The sequence below is a fragment of the Carassius auratus genome, unplaced genomic scaffold (genome assembly GCF_003368295.1).
Source record: "Carassius auratus strain Wakin unplaced genomic scaffold, ASM336829v1 scaf_tig00020023, whole genome shotgun sequence".
Classification (NCBI taxonomy): Eukaryota; Metazoa; Chordata; class Actinopteri; order Cypriniformes; family Cyprinidae; genus Carassius; species Carassius auratus.
The window spans coordinates 76,330-102,257 of NW_020525001.1; the positions used below are offsets into that span (position 1 = coordinate 76,330).

At 37.0% G+C, this 25,928-nt stretch overlaps 1 protein-coding gene across 1 annotated transcript in view; it reads left to right on the plus strand.

Annotated features, from left to right (window-relative positions):
- Nucleotides 1-25,928, plus strand: part of LOC113076338 (cadherin-18-like) — a gene marked incomplete at its 3' end in the record, with an annotated part of 83,572 nt that overhangs the window by 26,921 nt on the left and 30,723 nt on the right. The window contains exons 3-5 of the mRNA XM_026248970.1: nucleotides 7,206-7,292; nucleotides 7,365-7,500; nucleotides 17,284-17,403. Of these exons, the coding sequence (XP_026104755.1) occupies nucleotides 7,206-7,292; nucleotides 7,365-7,500; nucleotides 17,284-17,403 (343 nt within the window). The remainder of the gene's footprint in view (nucleotides 1-7,205; nucleotides 7,293-7,364; nucleotides 7,501-17,283; nucleotides 17,404-25,928) is intronic.

A 25,928-nucleotide genomic window follows, 5' to 3' on the forward strand; every position in this document is an offset into this window, starting at 1 on the left:
TCTCCTTCGCTCCTCCTCATACTCCCTCCATCTCCCTCTCCTTCATTCTCAAAGACTTTCTGTCCTGTCATTGAGGCTTTTTTCTATCCCACACTCCATCCATCCTGACTCACACTTAATGAGACTTGTCTTCACTCATTTTGCTTCTAAATTTTTACAGCAATTTTGGATGATTTTACTCCAGGTAATATGACTGCAAACATTAGATGAGTAATTGACCCATTAAGTGAATCATAATTCCATCCAGTTATGTATTAACTTTTCAAAATGATACTTTTAAGCATTTGTATGTTTATTGAAGTCCAGTCAATTATACAGTGCAAAATTATTGAAAAGCATAGGCAAATTTATTTTGGAATAATCTCTTAAATTGGACGAAGGGTCAGTTGCTTTCTTCTGTCAGAGGAAAATAAAAAAGTGAAGAAGTTGATTTGCTGAGTTTCCAAGGTTACAGGGTTACTGTGAGCATTATTCAGAGGTAACAGTCAGTCCCGGTAATGGATGTTGCTGTACAAGTGTGAGAATCTTTATTTGAGGTGTCATTTTTGGCGGATATTCTGAGTGAGGATGATAAAATCCAGAAATAATGAGATTTTTGATAAGCGAATGACTGAAAAGTCTGTTAAAGTGAATGGAAAGAGAATGGGTATTATTTATTTATGAAATAATAGTGTTTAATGCATTTTATTTTATTTTTGGATGCTGGAGAATCCACATTTTCTGATATGATTATGTTTCCTTATCTTTTCATATATTTATGTATTGTATCAAATCATTCAGTTATGTATCCTCACAGTATATTCAAATCTATGATTCATCTAGGATTTTTAATATGATTGCATTTCATGACAACTTCTGATTTTAGTTTTACTTTTGCCATATCTCATTTCATCCAGTATTTTTCACAGTTTTATGGACTCAGTTAATCAAGTATTATTTGTATATATTCATTTATACACTTATAGTCTCTCTACTGCTCTATGTCAAATTTTAGTTATCTGTTTGATTTTGTGTATCTTTTTTTCCTTAACTTGGCATATAAAAGATTTACATATGTTTTATTATTTTTTGACATAAAAATATATTTTGTTATATTTTAATGATGTCTGAACAGGATGTTGGAAAATTGTTCTTTGCAAACATTTAGGGTGCTTTCAAACTTGGTTCACTTGCCTGGTCTGAACCCGAGTTCGGTTGCGCCTCAGTCACTCATCAGGAAAGTGAGTGAAACACACACATACACACATTTTCATCAAATAATTTGTCATTAAAAGCAGTTCACTTCCGCGATATGGTACGAATGCGTTCACATAAGCAGCGAACCGTATCAGAGTTCACATGAAGCTTACCCCAGACCACCGTTTTTAAGCGGACTCGTGGGTTCGCATCCGAGTACGGAAGACAACGTTCACATCATCCAAACGAACCGAACTATGACTGCAATCGAACCCGGGTGCACACCAAAAGTGCTAGTGTGAAAGCACCCTTATATGCATGGATGTTGCTCCCTATTTTTTACTCCCTTCTGAATTTGAATGTTGGATGATATTTTGCATAGTGATATTTGAAGATCGGTAGAGCTTGCTGTTTCTGTGCAAAAAGTGTAAAAAGCACAACAGCCTTGTTGACCTTCCTTTAAAGCTGCGGTAGGGAACTTTTGACGCTCTAGCGGTTAATAAACAGAACTAATTGCGTCTTGCGGAAGAACATCGTAGCCGGAACTACTTCTCTCTGTTTATGTCTATGAAGAATCACAAAGGTACTGGGTTACTCCGCCGCGGTACCCCCGAAGCAATCTAAAATAGTCTGAATATAAACACTTATTATAGGTGCACCCTAGTGATTCAGGACAAGCCAAAAACACGGTTTGGAAAATGGATTCATTATGTACTCGCTTATTATATACATTTTTCTACATTTTGAACACAAACAAAGTTACGGACCGCAGCTCTGATTGGTTGTTTCTTACCGGGAGCGATGGATTTCTGCAAATGGCAATAGGAGCACTGGGAGGAGCCAGAGGAGCTTGATTTTTACACAGATTATCTGTCTCATATTCTACTGTCAGGACATAATGACAGGTTTAATAAATATGTAAAAAATATTTTTTTTTTACAAAAGTTCCCTACAGCACCTTTAACATCAGCCAAATGGGTGGGGGGGGTGTCCAATGGTAAATGTAATGGGTAAAAACAGTTTGACATTTGTTGATTAAACTGTTTTTTTTTTTTTTACTTATAATAATTAAACATATTTCAACTTCATTTTTAAGTTGTACAATATTCAACTCAAACTTTAAGTCAGTGTAATATCAGCTGTAATAATTGAAGAAATTAATACTGAAAACAGTGCAGTGATCATTTAGGCTTATCAATTTGTGAATCAAATATAATGCTGTATTCTATAGATAGATAGATAGATAGATAGATGGCCCACCCTGTGTTTTAGCTGGATGGTTTTGGCTCTATTGACCCAGTGCCACTTTTATTTCCTGCCATTAGTGAGGGCTTGACTGAGCATCAGTGGAGCTGCTGCAGAGACAGAGTGTGATATATTAGCCTGTGCCCAGCTAAGTCAGTGGCCAAATTAGAAGCCTGACTGCAGGTTAAGTGAAATTTATGTTCCCTTGTGTAGCTGTGACCAAATTTGGAAGCAGCAGAGCTGGAGTGTAAAAGGAATGGGGCTGGGTTCAGCAGTCCTGATCGTGTAGCATTTGGGATTTCACAATGAATCCTGTTTAATTTGTCATGGGGCGTGTGTGTGTGTAATCCCAACAGCACCCATTATCACAATGCTATTGTTGCAAAAGCAGCAGAAAGCAAATAACACCAGACTAAAAGTACACAAAATACTTTTGAAGTGTGTATTTTTAGATGTCTTAATGTTTTGTTATTTTGATTGATTGTTTTCTTGCATATTATTTTCATTCATTTATTCATTTATTCATGTGTGTGTGTGTGTGTGTGTGTGTGTGTATACAGTTGCATCTCAAAAAAATTAGAATGTCGTGGAAAAGTTAATTTATTTCAGAAATGTTACTTAAATTGTGAAACTTAATTCAAATGAAATTCAAAGCACACAGACTGAAGTAGTTTAAGTATTTGCTGCTTTTATTTGTAGTTATTTTGACTCGCATTTATCTCGCAGTATCTCAACAAATTAGAATATGGTCACACGCCAATCAGCTAATCAACTCAAAACACCTGCAAATGAAATTTGAGAAACAAGAGACCAAAAAATGCAGATGAGCTGAAGGCCACTGTCAGAGAAACCTGAGCTTCCAAACCACTTCAGCAGTGCTACAAACTGATCACCTCCATGCCACGCAGAATTGAGGCATTAAAGCAAAAGGAGCCCCTACCAAGTACATGCTTTCCAGAAGGCCAACAAATCACTTTGTTGTTTTAGTGTTTTTTTTTTTTGTTTGTTTTTCTGTTTTTGTATTGGTCTTATCAAGTATAATTTGTTAAGATGGGTTTTTTGTTAAATATGACCCAAAATCATCACAATTAAAAGAACCAAAGACTTAATCTACTTCAGTCTGTGTGCGCTGGATTTATTTAATACACAAGTTTCAAATTTTTTGTTGAATTACTGAAATGAACTTTTCCAAAACATATAAAACCTATAACACATAAAAGAACAATGTTTGAGCAACCAAATTTTCCTCTGGGCTCCGATTTGTGAAGAAAAGTGCAGTTTGAATAAAATAAACATTCCCTTCATTTAATCTTAATGTTTTACACTGGCCTAATGATCATTCAAGGCATTTTCTAAACTGCAAGTAGCCAACACAACACAAATGAAACACTTTAAGTACATTAGATAGCACAAATACGATCCCAGACATCGATTATGAAGTTATAATCTGATAAAAACGCATTACAAGGACACAGTATTGTCTTGGCAGCCCAGTCATGGGAAATTCAGACAAATAAAATGTCACAAAAGGCATTCGACTCTTCAATCACACCATCATATGAAGGGGTGAAACTCATTTCCTGGGTTTTGACTGTTTGAGGGCAAGAATTGTGTAAACCGTGGCCAGTAATACAAACAGCTATGCTGAAATTAATTTGTAATTAAAGGAGAGCGTGGGCTGATTGCACAGCAGGGTCGTCGGCGGGAGTGAACTGTCCGTTTGTGTCAGTAAACAGAGCACTCAGGCGAGCAGTCAGTAATTAGCTGAACGGTCAGAGCTCACACTCGGCCTAGAACCTCTCCAATCAGAAGACAAGTTAATGAGACGTTATGCTAGAAGCCTGTAAACAAAATCAGTTGCAGCCACAGTGAATCTGCACCAATTATTCTACATTATCTTCTCAAAAAAAAAAAAAAAAGATGTAAAAAGATGGTTTTAGATTACAATTTAGCTTCAGCAAGAGTGCTGCTGTACTAAACGGAGAAACCTGCATTGCAGGCAAAAAATTTAATACAAATGGCTAGTTTGTATATATGGAAGCATTCCTCAGAGATCTTGGTCCATATTGATATGATAGCATCACAAAGTTGCTGAAGATTTGTCGGCTGCACATCCATGATGCGAATCTCCCATTCCACCACATCCCAAAGTTGCTCTATTTGACTGAGATCTGACTGAGATCTGTTCAAGAAACCAATCTGAGATGATTTGAGCCTTGTGACATGGTGCATTATCCTGCTGGAAGAAGCCATCAGAAGATGGGTACACTGTAGTCATAAAGGGATGGACATGGTCAGAAACAATACTCAGGTAGGCTGTGGCTTCTAAACAATGCTCAATTGGCACTAAGGGGCCAATTGTGTGCCAAGAAAATATCCCCCACACCATTACACCACCAGCAGCAGCCTGACTCATTGAGACATGACAGGATGAATCCATGCTTTCGTGTTCTTTACACCAAATTCTGACCCTACCATCTGAATTTCACAGCAGAAATCAAGGCTCATCAGACCAGATTATGTTTTAACAATCTTCTATTGTCTAATTTTGGTGAGCCTATGCGAATTGTAGCCTCCTTTTCCTGTTCTTAGCTGAAAGGAACAGCACCTGGTGTGGTCTTCTGCTGTTGTAGCCAACCTGCTTCAGGGTTTGATGTGTTGGTTGCAACAAGTGGCTATTTGAGTTACTGTTGCCTTTCTATCATCTCTAACCAGTCTGCCCGTTCTCCTTTGACGTCAACAAGGCATTTTTATCCACACAACTGACACTCACTGGATATTTTCTCTTTTTAAAACCATAGTCTGTAAACCCTAAAGATGTTTATGCATGAAATTCCAAGTAGATCAGCAGTTTTTGAAATACTCAGACCAGCCTGTCTGGAACCAACAACTATTCCACCTTTAAAGCCACTTAAAACCCCTTTCTTCCCCATTCTGATGCTCGGTTTAATCTTCAGCAAGTCGTCTTCACCACATCTAGATGCCTAAATGCATTGAGTTGCTGCTGAATGATTAGCAATTCATAGATGTTGGTGATATTTATGATATTAGTATTTATTTATTTATGAAACTATTAGTTATTCATAAATATTAGTGATAAAATGCATTTTAAACATTTCATTAATGAAATAGTTCATTCATTCATTCATTCATGAAATTATTATTATTTCATACATATTAGTTATGATATCAGCATTTATTTTTTTGATTGTTTTTGTATATATATATATATATATATATATATATATATATATATATATATATATATATATATATATATATATATATATATATATATATATATATATATATACTGTATTTCCATGTGTACTACCATTCAAAACTTTGGTGTCAGAAAAAGATTATTGTTTTTTAATTATTAGTAATTCTTAAATATTAGTTATATTTATAGCTATGATGTTCATAATGTTAAAAAGGTTCAACAAACTGAGTTAAAGTGGATCACAAGTCGACACTTATTGGATAGTGACAATAAAACACCCATTCGGCTACTAGTTATCATAATCCAGTCATTTCTGCACTGATGATTCATGCACAGTTATGTTTATTAAGCAAGTACAGATGCTAAATGTCTCAAGTTGTAAGCGTTTGTTTGCTTCAGTTTGTGCTCTAGTCATTAAACTGGGTTTGAGCGGATCACAATCTGACACTTATTGGATAGTGACAATAAAACACTCAGGAGAACCAGGGCTTTCAGCGGTTTGAGTGTTCTGTCAATGTTTTGCCTTATCACAAAACCAATGAGCCTTGAGACACCATGCATTGAGCAGACTGCTTGTTGTGTGCAGAGCTCAGACAGCAGGTATCCCATGGGTTCACACTACACCTTCCTGAAACATTAACTGCTCTTGTCATTTCTTGCCATGCTTTGGGAATATCAGTATTGTTATTTAGGGCTTTCGTAATTATTATCTGGCGCATCTAGAGGCTGTGCAATGCAGTCAGACATCCCCCACAACATGTACCAGTTCATTGTCATGTCTGATCACTCGTTCAGTTCCCAAAGAGAGGTAACTGTAAGAGCAAAGACTCAAAGAAGTCGTGAAAGTGTAGATGGCAGTTAGGTGGGTGAATCTTGTGATGACAGCTTTAAAGAATGTACTCGGGTCACATTTCACCCTCAAATCAACAAAAGAATACATCATTTTATTTATGCATGAAGAAAATAATGCCTAGTTTGTAGGATAATATTAAGACTTTTGGAATCTTGACTTTGTTTTCATGACAACTAAGCACATTTCTGCCCAATGAATGAATGAATGAATGTTCATTGTAATGACAAAAAAGTTAAATAATAAATTTTTAAATGTATGAAGCATGCCTATATCAGGATAATATTTGACCTTACATTTATGATTATTATTATTATCTAATTGCAATAATGTGTTTTGCCTGGGGTTAAACTGGCCCAACATTATGTGTGTGTGTTTAGTAGAAATTCCTGATCCTGTTCCAGTTTAATGTGCAGAAACAAATATAGGTAAGAAATTAGTAGGTTGACTTCCTGAAGAGTATGTTTTCCTAGCATCCTAGCAAACAGCCCAGCATCACTGCACAGGCAAAAAGACACTCACATTTTCCTCTAAAAATGTAAAGAATGTAAAGAATTTACTTACTTTTGCAAATCAGGCAGATATAAGGTTTCTCGTCTAAGGGTTTGTTGGAACATTATGTGCTTAATGAGACCTGGTTATTGAATATATTGTAATATATTGATTCATATCGGCAGTCACACAGCAACGTTTCTTTGTCTCTCATTTCAGCTACATTCTAATTCAGACAAAGGCGACGGTTCGGTCAGGTACATCCTTAGTGGTGAAGGAGCAGGAAGTATCTTCATCATCAACGAGGTAACGGGAGACATCCACGCCACCAAAAGTCTGGACCGGGAAAAGAAATCACATTATGTTCTTCACGCGCAGGCCATCAACATCAACACCAATAAACCCCTGGAGCCAGAGTCAGAGTTCATTATAAAAGTTCAGGATATTAATGACAATGCCCCCAAATTCCCTGACGGACCCTTCGTCACAACTGTGCCTGAGATGGCAGAAGTTGGTGAGATTTCATTCTTTTCTTATAATCTTTTTTTGTCCTGCACACAAATGTAACCTATCTGACCAAGGACCACACAAACCAGACTTAAATCTCTGGGGTATATTTGTAGCACACCAAAAATACATTGTATAGGTCAAAATTATAGAATTTTATTTTATGCCAAAAGTCTTTACGATATTAAGTAAAGATCATGTTCTGTGAAAATATTTTTTGTAAATTTCCTACTATAAAAAGTAATATGCATTGCTAAGAACTTCAGTTGGACAACTTTAAAGGCGATTTTCTCAATATTTAGATTTTTTTGCACCCTCAGATTCCAGATTTTCAAATAGTTTTATCTCTGCCAAATATTGTCTTATCCTAACAAACCATACATCAATGGAAAGCTTATTTATTCCACTTTCTGATTATGTGTAAATCTCAATTTCATAAAATTGACCCTTATGACTGGTTTTGTGGTCTTGGGTCACACATTACTCTTAACTTATATTCATGCAGTTCCTTTCATTGTAAAGTTAAAATGTCTAAAAATATATAAAACAGGATAAAAGTCCTATGAGAACTTTTAATAGAAAGCATCTTAAATTGCTTCTTCTTTTTTTTTTTGTCAATGTTTTGGCAGATTAATTTTTCTTTTTTCTTTGGTATGACCAAGTTAAACTATACGTGCGTGCGTGCGTGCGTGCCTGTGTCTGTGTTGTCCTGGTATTCTCTACATTGTGGGGAAATGTGTCTCCACATGCATGATAATATTATTAGCAATGTTTTGTAAAAAACAAAGATAATAACAGCACATTTCAGCCAGTCAACCTTCATAAAGATATGACTTCTCAAACATACAGTAGTAGTAGACTACAATAAAGTTTTTTTTTTTGTGCTTGACGGACTTGTTTTGCTGTTGCACCCGCGTATCACACAAGAAACTAAAAATGCAGTGCTCAAGTTTAAAGTTCAGCTTCTGTCTCATAACCTGTGTTATTTTCCATTTCACTGCGACAGACGCATCCTTTATGATCAGCCGCTTAGGACTAACAACGTTAGCGTGTGTTCAAAGTTACGGTCCTTCATTGAGCAGTTAATAGCCTCAGCAACTTAGAACAGGCATTTCCCTAAACAGCCACAGGCCAGATTTTCCGCCATAGTAAAGAGCTTATTAATAACGAAAATGTTTATTGATTTTTGCTAATTAATATTTTATTTCAGTTGTTAGTTTTGTTTAGTTTTTAATTTATTGTGTTTTTTTTTTTTTTTTTTTTTTTTTTTTATTCCAGTTTACGAAAAAAAAAATTGACCAATAGTTTAAGTCTTAATTTCAGTTTTTTTTTTTTTTTTTTTTGTTTTTTTTTTTACGAAAATATCCTTGGTGAATTCCTCATTGACTAGCTGATATACCACATACCACCCTGCAAATAATTCTAACTCTAAATAAGTCTAACTCTGAGCCTTGCTCGTTCTTTAACTTGTGTTTGTTGCCCTGTCTAAATTATGGAAATTTGACATTAGCCTACTTCACCTTAGACTTTTAACTCCACTGCAACATCCACTATCTATGGCTAGAACAGCAACTGTAAACACCATGACTTGCGTTGAACCACCGATGCCCTCAAATCAGACAGGAGAACCATGACTGAGAACATAACACACGTCGGGAAGCGTGTTTGTGAAGGCTGGGCCAGGGGGTGATATTACTTGATGCGCAAAGACTCCTTCAGATCAGAAGCACCATGCTGGCTGCAATTTTTTTTTTTTTTTTCTTTTTTTTTTTTAACTGGTAATTGAGTATGAAAAATGAATAAATAACATTTAAATCTTATTAATGCTTTTTGGTGTGGTTTTGCAGTTGTGCTCTTGTGTAGAGTTAGTGATTTATGTAATGTATGTCAACATGAAAACAAAAATATTGACTTTAATTTTGCATGTTCATGGAGCCATGGACTAAGATGACTGATGTTAATGGACTAAGACTAAAATTATGCCAAATTATGGAAGCAAAATTGTTTGTGAGAATTATTTCAGTTTGACTTTCGCGTGTAACTCGTCCAGCACCATTTGTACTACAGATCTAAACAAAAGTTGCTGCAAAATACCACAAGGTATCTTTCCTCAGAACACCTCAGCAACCACATAGTGCCAGTGTAGTTCTGAACAAATGCTGCTCTGTGTGTCCAAACCCATGAGATTGTTTCGCTCTTTTCTTTGAGCAGAAGTGAATTGTTTACTGCTCAACTTAAATGTCTCAGGTTCAGGTGATACGGTCCATTTCCGTCTGTGTGCAAAAGTGAAAATTGAAATGGATTTTAAAAGCATATCTGTCCAGAAAATATTCTAACCTGATGCTTACTGATGCAAACTCATAAGATGTCACTCTCTAAGATCCATCACTTCTAATTCAGATCTCCCAGATTCACTCCAGCTGGCTTTTTTTCTATCCAGCCTATGGCTTTTATGCTGTTGTTTTGTGTTTTGCAGCTAGAGTTCCCTCAGGAGCCCGACAGCTCTTAGAGAGCACTATGCGCTCCTGCTTTCACCAGAACGCTCCACTTCCACTAGGAGAAACAGTGAAAATATATACAGAGAGAAATAGAGTGAGAGATTCCCTTACACCACAGTTTTACCAGGTAGACGTCTACACGGGTCCAAAATTTTGAACCCGAACCCAAAGAGACCCATAAATGGACCCAGAACCAACGCGGACCGTCACTTATTTGAAAGCTGGACCTGAACAAGGCTGGCAAGACACAGACCTGATTGGACCCAATCGGCTCATATTCCACAGCAAATTGCTATTAACAAATTGATAAACAAGTTGCGAAATTTAAACTTTGTCTTATCTAATGAAAGGAGCCTTCTCCCTTGTTCCTGACAATGATGTACACAATCCTCCTTGCCAAGAAAGTTCCATCCATGTTCCATCCATATTCCTCTCTTGCCAACTGAAATGCTCAATCCTTTCATTATTCCAGCTTCAAAATTCTACTTGCTGTCACGGTGACAGATGACAAATGCGAATTTGCAATTTTGCATTTTTTGATTGCTCGTCCAGTGCCATTGCTTCTGACGTTAGCTTTACTTATTGCTATCATCTCTGTGCTCTCCAAGCCGAGCCTGAGCAAAAATGTTAGATATTACAACAAGATGGTTCATTCATTATATTATTATAGAAATTGGAGAAACTGCAAAGCACTGTATGGCATAATAAGTCCCGCCTTCTAAATAAAAATGCCACTTGTCAAAGGTAAAGTCATTTCATTGTTTATTTCAAATTAACAACTCACACTTTTCTCATCATTCTCATATATATATATATATATATATACATAAATTTGTCAAATGCTTATATAGATTTTAGCACCGTAAATAGCATGCTACTTTTGTACATTTGTTTTTCCATGTATTTTATCCTCCTACAAAAGTAGTTGTATGGCACAACGCGTTGTGTTCAGATCAGAAGAGGTAATGAACCACTGCTTTAGAGGAAAGTTTCTCCTGTAAACTCACTTCCAGCCCACACATAGCATGTCACTGTTGATTTCCAGAAAATGGCTATTATATTATTGATATAATAGAAGTGAAATATTTTGTGTCACATATTATGTTCTCACTCTCAGCCACGCAAGATACAGTTTTGGAATCTCTCTGGGAGCCTTGAAAGATATATTCCTGGCTGTACAAATGAAATATTTCTCTTTATTTTGGCAGTGTGAAACACTTTTCAGTGGAGATTATGGCCTGTGGATTTAGAAAGGTTTGTTTGTTTATTTAGGTCCCAATTGGCTGTTGCCATAGCAACTGAAGCCCATACAATGCTTTGTGGTATCGTAAGATTTGAGTACCAGCTGCAATCAGTGTTAAAGGAGTCTATTACACGCTGCTGGACTGTCCACTTCATATCACAGTTTTCTCTCGAGCTGATGTTCTGCCTTCATAGGATGTCAGTGGAATGTGATAGATTTGTTCCTCTTGTAAATACACCATTTGAAAAACAGATGAATGCGGTCTACTTGATTTGAATTAAGACTGTGACTGTAAATTCAAAGTATGGCTCCATATGACTCCCATTTGCGAGCCTGAAAATGTCTCATTATTTAGAATTTTAATACAGATTACATGTGTGATTGTTCTTGTTTTAAGCAGAAATGTAACATAATAAATATACTGTACGTTTCCATGTTTTTGTTTTATAAAGTTTGGGAAAACATTCTGATTTAATTTAAACCGTTCAGTGGTAGTAATTTCAAAAATTGTAGTTTTAATATTTTTAACATGAACAAAAATTATTTCAAAAGCACAGCAACACAGTAAAATATTATTACAATTTAAATTGTTGAATTTTTTTTGTATCAATTGTATTATCCCAATTGAAAATATTATGATGCCACACTTTTATAGTAATTTTTATTTTAGCTATTATTTTTATTTTAATGTATTATATACTCATATGTGTATGACCAAAAATACTATAAAAAAAACAGTAATATTACAAAATACCATTACATTTTTAAATAATTGTTTAAAATCAGAACCCAAAACCACGTTTGAAATTCTAACCACTTTTAATAATATATAACATTTGCACTGGGATTAGCACTCAGTATGTTTCACAGGGATATAAACTATCAGTGAAACCTTTTTCATTATCATTCTATTGGAAATGTAAGACTTACCAAAGCCAGAGTTGGTCCAGCAGCACAGCATCACCTCGGCTGGCAGTTTGAGCTCGAAGAACACATGCTCAGTCGATTAGTATTGATGAGACACATGGAGAAGAGATGCTTGGTAACAAGGATTGACAGAAAAAGAGGCAAATGAATAATTAGTCTTGTTTCCTCTTATTCTGGAGTTGAGCATTTGGAGGCGTTTATCTGTAATCATCTGTGAGCTGACTGAGTCCGTCTGGACGCTCACACTTCTGCCCCCATGCAGCACTAGTCCAGTGATGTCAATATTCAATGTGTGTTGGAGAGCTGTGTTGATGGTTTGTCTCTGCCAGTCTGAATTGATTGACTGGATAAAAGCCAGACCTTCAGTTCTAAGAGACTAGTACCAAGCGCTATGAAAGAACCACCACTGCAAACATATACCACCTTCCACATCTATCTATCTACCTCTATATATATATATCTATTTTAGATACATTTAATCATTTAGCAGATGTGTTTGTCCAAAGCGACTTACAAATGAGAACAATAGAAGCAATCAGACCAACGAGAAGACAACAACAGCATATAATTACCATGGCAAGTCTCAGTTAGTTAATTTATTCTAGAATAGAATAGAATAGAATAGAATAGAATAGAATAGAATAGGTAAGTACTAGTATTATTTGGTCAAGTGCTAGTGAAAAAAGATGTGTCTTTAGATGTTTTTTGAAAATGACTAAAGACTCAACTGTTCGAACTGAGATTTGGAGGTCATTCCATCAGCTGGGCACAGTCCAGGAAAAGGTCCTTGATAGTGATTTTGAACCTGTTTGGGATGGCACCACAAGGCACCATTCACTTGCAGAACGCAAGCTTCTGGAGGGCGCATAAGTTTAAACTAGTGAGTTAAGGTATATTGGTGCAGCTCCAGTGGTCGTTTTGTAGGCAAGCATCAGTACCTTGAATTTGATGCGAGTGGATACTGGTAGCCAATGTAACCTGATGAGGACAGGAGTAACATGAGCTTTTTTGGCTCATTAAAGACAACTCTAGCTGCTGCATTCTGGATCCATTGCAGAGGCTTGATAGAACATGCAGGAAGGCCTGCCACAAGAGCATTATAATAGTCCAGTCTGGAGAGAACAAGAGCTTGGACAAGAAGATGTGTGGCTTGCTCTGACAGGAAGGGTATATTTCTTCATAATGTTGTATGAAGAAAGTCTGCATGACCAGGTCATTTTAGCAATAAGGTCTGTGAAGCATAACTGATGATCGATCACAACTCCTTGGTTTCTGGCTGTCCTGGAAGGAGTTATGGTTGACAAACATATCTGTATAGAGTAGTTGTGATTAAATTATTGGTTAGCTGGACCCACAAGCAGTCCTGTCTTAGTAAGGTTGAGCTGAAAGTGATGGTCCTTCATCAAGCTAGAAATGTCTCTCAGACAGGCTGCAATGAGAGCAGCTACAGTCTGATCATCTGATTGGAATGAGAAGTAGAGTTGAGTGTCATCAGCATAGCAGTGATAATGACAGCTTCTGAATGACAGATCTTCATGACGTCAGGTAGATGGAGAAGAGAAGTGGTCCAAGCACTGAGCCTTGAGGAACCCCAGTAGCAAAAAGCTCTAACTTAGAAACTTCACCCTTCTAAGTCACCTTGAAGGACCTACCTGAGAGGTTAGATTTGAACCACAGGTGTGCGGTTCCAGAGATGCCCATCTTTCTGAGGGTGGACAGGATAATCTGGTGGTTAACTTTGTCAAAAGCAGCAGACAGATCCAGCAAGATAAGTACTGAGGATTTGGAAGCTGCTCTTGCCAGTCGCAGGAATACAGTTGCAGAGAGCAGGGCAGTCTCAGTTGATAGGCCACTTTTGAAGCCATATTGGTTGCTGTCCACGAGGTTGTTCTGTACAAGAAACATAGAGAGTTGGTTGAACACAACTCACTCAAGTGAATTTGCAATGAATGGAAGAAGTGTTACCGTTCTGTAGTTTTCTGCTGGATTTAGAGATGGTTTCTTATTAAGCAGTGGGCTTACCTGAGCCTCCTTAAATGCTGTGGGAAATGTACCAGAGGAAAGAGAGCTATTAATAATGGGAGTAAGTGAAGATATATCTGAAGAAGAAATGGCCTGAAGGAGGTGAGTGAGGATAGGATCAAGTGGACAAGTAGGATGATTGGAAAGAATACGTTTGTAAATGTCCATTTCCGAGAGTGAAGAGAAGGAGGAGAGAGTGTGTGTATTAATCATTATGAATGCAGTCTGTGGTGTGGGGAATTGGTCGCTGATGGTTCTTGTCTTATTTGTGAAGAAAACTGCAAAGTCATCAGCTGTAAGAGTTGATGAAGTAGGAGGGGGAGGAGAACAGAGAAGAGAAAGTTTTGAAAAGTGTGTGAGAGTCAGAACAGTTGTTAATTCTGTTGTGATAGCATGTTGTTTTAGCAGTGAAGACATTTACATAGAAGGAATTGAGGAGTGACTGATACACACTGAGGTCGGTAGAGTTTCTTGATTTGTGCCATTTCCTCTCTGCAGCCCTAACTTCAGAGCAGTGTTCACGGAGAATATCGGTCAGCCAGGGGGCTGGTGGGTTTGTGCATGCTGGGCTGACATTGGGCAAAAGTTGTGGTTAGAGTGGAGCAAAGAGTGTCAGTAGCACTGTTTGTGTCCAGTGCTGAAAATTGAGAGGTTGAAGGAAGTGAGGATGAAACCACACAGGATAGACGAGAGGGAGAGAGTGAAGGTAGGTTGTGTCGAAAGGTGACCTGCGGAGGAATGTGTTCTGTATCAGGAGTAATTGTGAAGTTAGAAATGTTGAGGAAGTGGTCTGAGGTGTGCAGTGCATTAGCTAAAGTGTTGTCCGTGGAGCAACAGTGTGTGTAGATGAGGTCCAGTTGGTTACATAAGGAGCTGTAATAGACGCTTGCTTGAGATAAAATGAGGCGAGCAGAGTGTTGAAGTCATCAGCCTGGGGATTTTCTAGGTGGATGTTGAAGTCAACGAGCAGTAACAGAGGAGTACCATCCTCAGGAAAGCTTAATAGTAACACATCAAACTCCTTCAAGAAGTTTCCCAGTTGACCTTGGGGATGATAAAGGACTACAAAGTGGATAACAGGGTGGGTAATAGTAATTGCATGTGATTCAAACGAACTGTTACCTGTAAGAGATGTAAGAGATTTCCATTAATTTATTTATCTATCTGTCTGTCTATCTGTCTGTCTGTCATTCTATTTATCGTATCTATCATTGTAGTGTGATATCTATAACTGTGGTGTGTAGGCATAGTAAAAATGGTTAAAAAGGTCCAGGTAAATTATCTCAAAATAACTTGAAAACTGCATGAAATATTAATACTTCTTTTAAGAAATTATATATTGAATATCAATGTATTTTAATGGATAATTTCACCAATGCAGTAAAGCAAAATACACTTATATATTATTTGAAAATATAAATAAGTAAGAGGTCTATGAAAGTCAGCATATTATCTTAGGATTTGTAAATGTGTCTTTTGAGTCACGTAGAAACAAGTAGAAAAATCTGCACCAAAGCCAGCCTGGAAATTCATGCTGGTGTAAGCTTGTCTTTTTCAGCAGGAGTACCTAATAAAGTGGCTGCTGAGTGTGTACAGCCATGTTAAACAGCAGACGATCAGTACTGACTTCAAAATATTACCAAGCTCCCCTCTTAGCATTCACTGCTTGCGTTGCAGTTTTACTGTACTTTTATTTATTTATTTATTTATTTATATGGGCATGATTTTGATTAGGAGTTAGTAAAACTCAATATCTTTATTAGTCGTGCAGAAACATTACTGCCTCCACACACACAGTTCATCTGCTGGTCCTAGGAGACACTCGTCTGAAAATTCTAGACAAGCTGTTTCAGCAACTTTCCAGCTGCTGCTAGAGTCTGATAGATATGTTTTCAATGAAGCTGAGAGCTGTACAGGGTACAGAGAGGGGTGAGATAACTCATTTAACCCACTGAAGCTTCAGGATTAGAACCAAAATTACTCTTATCTGTAGTTGTTACAGTAATTGCGGCTATCTGGTCTTTATGCTGTTGAACTATGCAGAAAGCAGTGAACTTTGTCTCTCTAGTGTGTATTATGCTGAGTGATGACCATAATTGAAAATCTTTTGAAAGTCTTTGTGGGAGAACACGGCTTTTCGACTTTGCTCTGACTGGGTCTCACCACAAGAGAACACTGCAGAAAATAATTTTATCAATCAGTTTTTTGTCTTTATTTTTGTCTTTGATCTTGTTCAGACAGTATATGCTGTAATAATATTGTATTTTTTTTTCCACAGCACATTGGCAAATATATATATATATATATATATATATATATATATATATATATATATATATAATTTATATAGTTTATTGTATTACACATAGATAAATGCTTGTTAGGCTAACTGGGACTTGTCATTTGCACTTACAGTACATGTTGCTCATTTGTTAGTTTTGATTGCTTCTATTGTCGTCATTTGCAAGTTGCTTTGGATAAAAGCATCTGCTAAATTTAAATTTAAATGTAAATGTAAATTAAAATGAAATTTTTAGTGTCATTTATTCACCAGTAAATTTTCTGCAGTGAAAAGTTGCCTTCAGAATGAGAGTCCAAACATCTAAAAAACCATAGTCATCCACACGACTTCAGACCATTAATGAATGTCTTGTGTTTATAATAAACACACCCATCAAGATGTTTTAACCTTAATCCATTGCTTCTGGTTAAGGTATGTGTCTTCTATCCATAATATTGCTTTCTCCAGGAAATAAGTTGTTACCATCTGAATCAGGAGAGAAATATATACAGACCAATCACTGTTTACAAGCATGAACAAACATGCAACTTTTTCTAAACACAACAATAATGTATGTATGTGGATTATTGCGTGATATTTTTCCAGCTTTTCGGACTCCCATCTCCCATTCACTGCAAAGGATCCATTCATGAAAAAATTATTTAATTTGTTTGTTCTGATGAAGAAACTCATCTAAATCTTGGATAAACTGAGTACATTTTCAATCCAATTTAAAAATGTGTAAGATATTCCTTTAGGTACATTCAAATCACCCTTCAAACTCACCGAATCAATGTTTTATTATTTCTCTTTCTGCAGGTACATCAGTTTTTCAAGTGACAGCGACCGACGCAGATGACCCTACATATGGAAACAGTGCACGGGTGGTGTACAGCGTTCTGCACGGACAGCCATACTTCTCCGTTGACCCCAAAACTGGTAAATGTATTACTTCTTTTCATCGTGTGTGTGAAAGTGAATCAATAGTGCTTTTATTGCTTGCAGGTTTAAAACTGCTGCCGCATTTCATTTAGTTGTACAATTAAAAACAACACTCCCTAGCTTTTCATATGAGTTTTTCACATTAGACTGTGATGTTAGTTTCTCAGAATACAGCTGTGAGCAATAAAATTCACCACTGGCACCCTTCACTGTTTAGAAATAAAGCTTGACATGTGTGCTGCATTGTTTGGATCCCGGCTCTATAATGGAGAGCATCCCTGGAGAATGAGGTGGAGAGAACATTGTGTAAAGGCTTTCAGGGATAAAGACAGGCGGTTGGAGAGAGAACAAGATTCAGAGTGCTTTGAGATGGATTTGGTGTTCATTAGAGGTGGACATTGTTTGAGGGTTTTTACGAGGAACTATTAAATGTTAATGGAGACACATTTTGTTTTGTGTCAAGAAGCAAAAGTTAAGATAGTGAGAAGAACAACAAAGGAACGACAAAGGAAGGATGGAAGAAGTCATATAGGAAGGACAGATAAATAAGGAATGGAAGATAAAAGAAAACAGGAAAGACAAAGAAAGGATAGACGGCAAGATATAAAGAAGGAAGAAAAAGAAAGTAGGGAAATGTAGTGGGAAGGAGGAAAAGAAACAAAGAAGCAATGATAAATATAGGAAGGAATGACATGAGTCAGGACAGAATAAAATCAAAGGAAAAAATAAGGATGGAAATATATTAAGGAAGGAGTGAGAAAGAGAATTTAAGGAATAAAAGATAAGAAAAAAAATGGAAGGGGAAATGAGGAAGGAAGAAAAAAAGGTAAGAAAAAGGAACATGGGAAGGAATGAAAATGAAAAAGATAAGGAAAATGTAAAGACAGGAAGGACAAGTAAGTAAGGACAGGAAGAAGAAAGAAAGGGAGATGGGTAAGATATACTGTACTGTAGGAAAGGAACATAGAAGGAAGCAAAAAAGAATGGGAAATGGATTGGGAAGGAAAAAAGTGAAGAGGAAGGAAGAAAAAGTAAGCAGGAATCAAAGGAGACAAATGAACAAAGGAGTGATTAAAACAGAAAAGGGGCAATGAAAGACAAGTCAAAGTGAAAGAAGGTAAGAGAATAGGAAGGAAAAAACAGACAAATTAATAAACGAAGGAGAACAATAAAATAAGCAAATGATAGTAAGGCAGTATTAGAAAAAGAAAAAACGAGACCATGGTCGGATGGAAGGAATGATAAAAGGAAAAGGGAAAGTCAAAAGGAAGTAAAGAAAAACAAAATAAAAGAATGTAGGACAGAAAGATTGAAGACTAACCAATTCCCAACAAATATAATTGCATTCTGCTTTCTGTGTAAAAGGAATAGTCTCCCACTTGGATATGTCAGGTTAAAGGAGTCACCGAATGTGACATGCACTTTTACAAGCTGTTTAAACAGAAATGTGTGTTGGCAGTGTGTGTACACAAACACCCTATGATGATAAAGATCCACCCAGCTTTTTTTTCTTCTTCTTTTTTTTATCTCGTTAAATAATTATCTCTCTCTCAGATTCAAGCTGATCTCACGATCTCAAGGCCCCTCCTATGACTGTTTGATTGACAGTAGCATTTCAGCACAGACTGGCATCTTACCTTAGTCACCAAAGTGAGCTGTCATCAGTTCGCCATTGTTTCACCGCCGGAGCAGATGTAGATGAGAATGACTCTTAAAACCTCTTAACTGTCACCCGTCCCCTCTGTGGGATGTCTATGTGTACTTAACTCTATTACAATTAAATCCTAATCTAATCATGACAAACTATATATCATTGGAAAGGTCTAAGACTCCTACATAGATATTTTACCAATCTTTTTTGTTAAACATTATGTAGGAAAAGTAATAGATACATTTATGGCAAGAGTGCACTTCAAAAACCATACATCATAAGAGAAGTTTTGACCTTTGTCAAAAAAAAAGTATTTCACACTTCAAAATCACACTTTAGAATTCATCAGAAATTATAATCACTTGGAAATTTAAAATCTCAAAATCCATTCTTTGAAACCCATTTTAAATTCAAACATTGCATTATCATGAAAATTGTACGTCAAAATAATATTACAAAATGTTTTCAGTCATGAATTATACAAATTTAGGTTTGAATGATGCACTTCTATGTTCAGTATAAGTCTATGTTCAAAAATATGAGTGACAGTTAACAGGTTAAGCGATCAAGGTGTGCTGTTGTTGGATGTAATAATGACCATAGCAGTCGTCATTTACCCACTTCATCCGAGCCACTGAAGACGCAGTGGAATACCTTTGTGTCTGAAGGGAATGCGACCCCGATCTACCTAAATTCATCTATGTTTGCATGAATCATTTGTGATCTAGATTCACGTTTAGAATGAAGTGAATGTAAGGTTTTTTAATGGGTCTTTGCAATTCGTCTTTACTAACAATGTGCTAGTTAGCAAGTTTTATTATGAATGCAGCTAAAGTTTACCATCTCTCAGAGAGCAGCTCGGAAGAGAGGGGTGGGGTGGGGTGAGCAGAGCTAATTTGCATTTAAAGCAGAATGCAATAAAACAACGTGCTGTAGACAGAGCTGTTTTTGACAGGGTAAAAACGGTGTTGTTTTACACTACCATTTTGAACTTTTAATCAAACTATTTTACAGACTTTTCATTAAGACCCTAAAGAATCATATCAACCTGTGGAAAATGGGCATCCGATGACCCCTTAAAGTCGGTCAAATGGTTTGCAAACACATTGACCTTGAAGCAATAAACATTTACACACAACCTCTGACATTATGCAAGTAACAATTAACAAGTAGTTTCACGTGACATCCTGTTATTTTTATTTTATTTGTCAAAGAGGTACTATCTGCCGCTGTCCATGGTCCTGAAATGCTGCACTCCTTATTGTAATTTCTGTTACTGTCCATGGTTCTGAAACTCCCAATCTTTCACTACTTTGCCAGTCTCTCTCACACACAAGCATCTGCAATGAATAGTCATGACACAATGACTAGTTTGAAAAATACTGCTAGAAAAGCATAAAATAATTGGTTGTTGATGTTAACCACTAGACATCTCACAGCCTTCACACAGGCTCTTGCAAATCCCTTCCATCAGTACTGGCAAACTAGTGTTTTGATAATGCAGACCATCCCAGTTTGTAAATGTTTGGTCTTAACTAAAGACTAATGCAGCATTTTGCAGGGGAACTGTGAAGAATAAAAAAAGAAATTACATTTAAAATGTAAAACTGTTAAATGAAACGGCTCAAACTAATCATCGTGTTGCATCAAGTGCATCATTCTGCACACAGGATGTGCATAAGCACTTTCTGACGTTCTGTACTTTGAGCCTTTCATATTATAATATTTTTGTGCAATGCTCTGCTGAAGCCGTGACCCAGTGGTGTGGGTGTATGTGCAGACTCTATGTATTTAAAAAAGGTAATGCAAAGTTTTATGCATGATGCCCGGGGTCATGTTAGCAAGACTTTCTAGAGATTTTCCTTTCGAATAATCTACATATTGTTGATATATTCTGACAGACAGTGGAGGAGGATTGCTTTTTTATATAGATTATTCCTGATGTTTTCTGTTGTCAACAGCTGTAACAGGTGTGTTAGTGAGTTCTTGGAATTTTTTTTTTTTTCTTTTCATATAACAGACATAGTGATGAAAAGCATATCAATGACTTTGGTGAGAGTTTTTGGAGATGAAAAGCTTAATGGATTTGTGGCAAGAAACAGTATCAGTTTTTGCCAGACTGAGTTTATTTTAGATGGTGTACAAGGACTTAATGCATTCAGACAGGAGACATGAGAACCGATTTAGGGGGTTGTATGAGAAAGAGAAAAAGACAAAAATGATTGACTTAGCCTTGCTTTAATGTATTGTATTTTAGTGATACTTCACTTTCAATCTCTCACAAACTATATTCCAAGACTTTTAATACTGTAGTGTACTCAAATTTTCTATTTGGAGATGTATATGAATATACTGAGATGTGGCAGCGCATATCTTGAATACCTTGAAAGTGACATGGAATAGTAATTTACCCTTTTCTCTTTCTCAAGGTGCTTTTTTTTGTGCATTATTCATCAGTTTGTGTGTGTGTGTGTGTGTGTGTTTATTTATACCTTTATGCAGTGTATCAAAGTATTATAATTTAGAATTGTTTTATTATAAGTCTAGGAACTCCATTATTATGGCACTTTGCTCTCAGTACAGGCAAAATCTCAATGAACTTCTTAAAGTATTTCAAACGGGAGAAGCATATGCTAATGACAGCTTATATAGTACTCAACGTAACACTTTTAATCAGATGGAAGAGTTATTCTTCCATTCTCTCTGTAGAAAATAATTACTGTCACTGACGTCTGATTTACAGTCTCTGACAGCTGAAAAAACTCAAAGTGTGCAAGGCATGATGAGATGAGAGAATAGATGTATTAGATTGAGAGAGCATTTTGCTTCTGACGTGCATGTCAAGAGTTTGTTGTGGTGCTGCTTTGCTGAAGCAGTGACCCAGTGGTGTGGGTGTATATCCAGATTCTGCTATGTATTTAAAGAAGGTAATGCAAAGTTTTATGCATGATGCCCGGGGTCATGTTAGCAAGACTTTCTAGAGATTTTTCTTTCATATAATCTGCATCTTTTTAATATATTCTGACAGACAGTGGAGGAGGGTTGCTTTTTTATGTATAGATTCTTCTTGATGTTTTCTGCTGTATTGGGTGTGTTTGTGGGGTCTTTATGGATTTTTATTGGATTATTATTATTATTATTATTAGTATTAGTATTAGTATATATATATATATATATATATATATATATATATATATATATATATATATATATATATATATATATATATATATGGTCCCACTTTATATTAGGTGGCCTTAACTACTATGTACTTACATAAAAACATAAGAACAATGTACTTATTGTGTTCATATTGTATTGTAAAACACTTTTGCTGCTATTGAGGTGGGATAGGGGTAAGGTTAGGGAGAGGGTTGGAGGTATGGGTAAGTTTAAGGGTGGGTTAAGATGTAAAGTATGGGTCAACAGTGTAATTATAAATGTTATTACAGAAAATTAAATACAGATGTAATTACATGTAGGTTTTTTTAAATATAAGTACAATGTAAAAACATGTATGTACACATTGTACTAAGTTATTAATTAAAATGTAAGTACATAGTAGTTAAGGCCACTTAATATAAAGTGGGTCCGCTTTCTTCTAGAGTAACAGTGTTTTAAGTTGGACATGTACTGTGATTTCTCTGGATTTCCTCAATGTGTATGGTACTAGGTGAACGACCTCAATTCTTTGTAATTCTTTCTAAATTCTTTGTGACTGGATTTCTTTGACACTTCTCTTGTGAAATTTAGCATGAAGTTATGAGCCATGTTACACCTTTGACTTGACAAACATGATATCCTCATCCTTCCTTGGAACAGTGAAGTTCCGGCTGTTGGACCCAGACTCAGGAATGCGAGGAGGGACCACCTCGATGGTTTCCGTCCTCAGAGTGTCTACTTCTGTTCCAATGCCAGAGCCTGCTCGGAGCCCACCAGAACTGGATTCTGTGGCCTCTCACTACACTGTGCAGGACCCACAGAGAAACATTACGCAGTACTTTTCAAGCTGCCAAATAGTCTACTAAGGGACTGAGCCTCTCAAGACTGATCTCTGGTGTCATCAGAGCAGTCAGCTCGGTGCCCTGAAGCGGCGCACTGGCAGGAGATGTCCAAACTAGCTGCTCTGGAAACCTCCCAGGAGGTCCCAAGACTCTTAGCACCGCTACATTTCTGGGCGGTAACTGAGAGAAGCACTTGGCTGGAAACCGCTGCACCCTGGAACACCGGCAGGGTTGGCAGATCGATCTCCTGAGGGCACTGAGGAGAGACGGGCACTGTGTAATGCGGTGTAAACTGCTCTTCCCCAGAGGGTCCTGTCCTCTGAGGTCCTGAGCCACAGCATCAGGACTCTCATAGCTGAAGACTCCTAAAAACGACGGTCCTTAGACCCACGTCGTCTACTTGGAAGACTTAACCAGAGCCTGCTCGGGCAGGACCCCAGGAAGCACACTTGGCAGGGGCTCCCACACCGCCATGTGACCTCCTAAGGGAACCAGTCTCACGAGACTGGCCTCTGGTGTGCCTAGAGCCACTTGCTTGGCGTCCTGAAGTGGCTGATTGGCAGGGGACAACCGTACTAGCTGCTCTAGAGACCTCCATAGAGGTAGAGAGCCTCTTAGCACCACTACGTTTCCGGGCGGTAACTGAGAGAAGCACAGCTGCCCCCTGGAACACCGGCAGGGTTGGCAGATCAATCTCCTGAGGGCACTGAGGAGAGATGGGCACCGTGTAATGTGGTGTACACCGCTCTTCCCCAGAGGGAGCTGGCCCTCAAAAAGTCCTAGGCCTTAGGCATCAGGATGTTATCCACTAGAAGCCTTCGGCCTGGGAGCACCACTTTGACTCTAGCGTCTGCGGAGTACAAAAAGTGACACCCCTGGCACGAGGGGCTGATTGTGACAATTATGGTCATCATGTCAGCAGATGCACCCAAAACGAATATCAAAGTCATAGCCAGAAAAGGGCATGTCCGCCCAGCAGCCTCGTCAGTGGAAGAGAGGTAAACACATGTTCTCACACGAGAAATTACATCCCAAGAGCCCCTGTACATCTAACGAGAGCGGGTACCGGATCTGGTGGTTAAGGAAGAAGATAGGGGCTTGCCCGTCTACATTCCTTCCAGCGGATCCGAAAGCAAACACTCGCGAGCACAACCACTGCCTGGCACAGTGAGAAACTCCAGTCAAGGCTTCCTCCTCAAAGAGAGCCTTCTGAGATTGAAGTAAAATTATGTTATATATTATTCGTTTATTAATTACTATGCAATTTATAATTTTAACTTAGATTTATTTCTTTTGTCTGTTCTATTCAAAATATGAATGCAGTGTTATAGTTGCAAGAAAGTTTTAGCAAAACTAGTGTTAAATGGATTATTGTGGAATAATTCACAGGTTAAAAGTCCCTGAAATTATTGGTTTCCATGTACAGTTAAGACATTTTTTTATGTTCAATCAGAAAACTCCCAATTTGGAAGTTGAACACTGTTCATTTCCGACACGCCTAATGTGAACTCAGAGCTACAGGCAAACTCAAATCATCTCTTGGAAATGAGATGCTATTCCGCCATTTAATGTGCTAGTGAATGGCTTCACTGGTAATTGACGGTTAAATGGATGTCAGAGAACACAAATATAGACGACAAGGGGATTAAAAACTTTAGATAAAGCACCCTGGGAGATAGAAGAGAAGCCTGCATGAATCAATTCAACAGAGAGAGCGCTAGTCAATAGTCAATCTTGCTTTGATTATATGGTAAGCGCAGCCGTATTGTTTTGAGCAGGATGAGATGATTGTGGTCATTAGGTCAGCAGATGCACCCAGAACAAATAACAAAGTCACAGCCAGAAAAGGACATGTCATTTAGGAGGAGAATGCTGTACTGGTAATATACGGTTTAATTTAGTTCAGCTCTAACTGGTGGCAGTTATAGAGGCACTGTAAACAAGTTTAATGCCATGGTTATGGCTTTGTGCACAACATTCCTCTGTAATCCAATAAATAGCGAGCGGTTAACTAAAAGCAATGGCTTGATTTCTTTATTTGGTCAGTTAATTTCCATTCCAATAGAGGAGATATAATGTCAGCTGCTGGGATTTATTCTGCTCATATAAACTAGCAGTTAACAAGTATTGTAATTCATTCTAATGAATAATTTGAATAATTAATTAGATGTAAGGCAATAGAGTAAGTGTGGTTTGCTGAAGCCACATAACATTTCCGGCATTGTAATGTGGTTGATAAGGTGTTCTGGATGAATCCTTGTGTATGTTTTAGTTGTTCCAGAGGTTGGAAGTTCTCCCTCAGTACAAGTCTATATTTTTTACTCTTTTTTTTTCAACACTTTAATCATCCGTCCATTCATTTGTCTAATTACGAGTGTTTTTTTTCTTTTCTTTTTTTTTTTTTTTAAATGTATTCATGGTTTCTGCAGTGATAGTAAGTAAAATAACAATAAATAACAAATTAACCAGCACAGCTGTTTTCAACATTGATAATAATAAATGATGCTCCAGTGGAAGATTTGTAGACTTCTCAAGTTTCTCCTTCAGTACAAGTCAAATCAAACTGTTGTTGTTGTTGTTTTTTCAATTACAATTTTCTTTCTTTTTTCTTTTTTTTTTATGGAAATCAAATAATTGATTCAGCAAGTATGAATTAGAGTTATAAAAAGTTGCATGTTTAAACTTTCTGAAGATAAAAAAAATCACAGTTTCTGCAAAAATATTAAGCAGAAATGTTTTCAACATTGATAATAAGAAATGCTTCTTAAACACTAAATTATGTATTAATTATTTATTCATTATTTTTTCCTTCTGAAGGATCTTGTGACTAAAGAATGCAGTAATGATGCTGGGGGAAAAACTGTTTT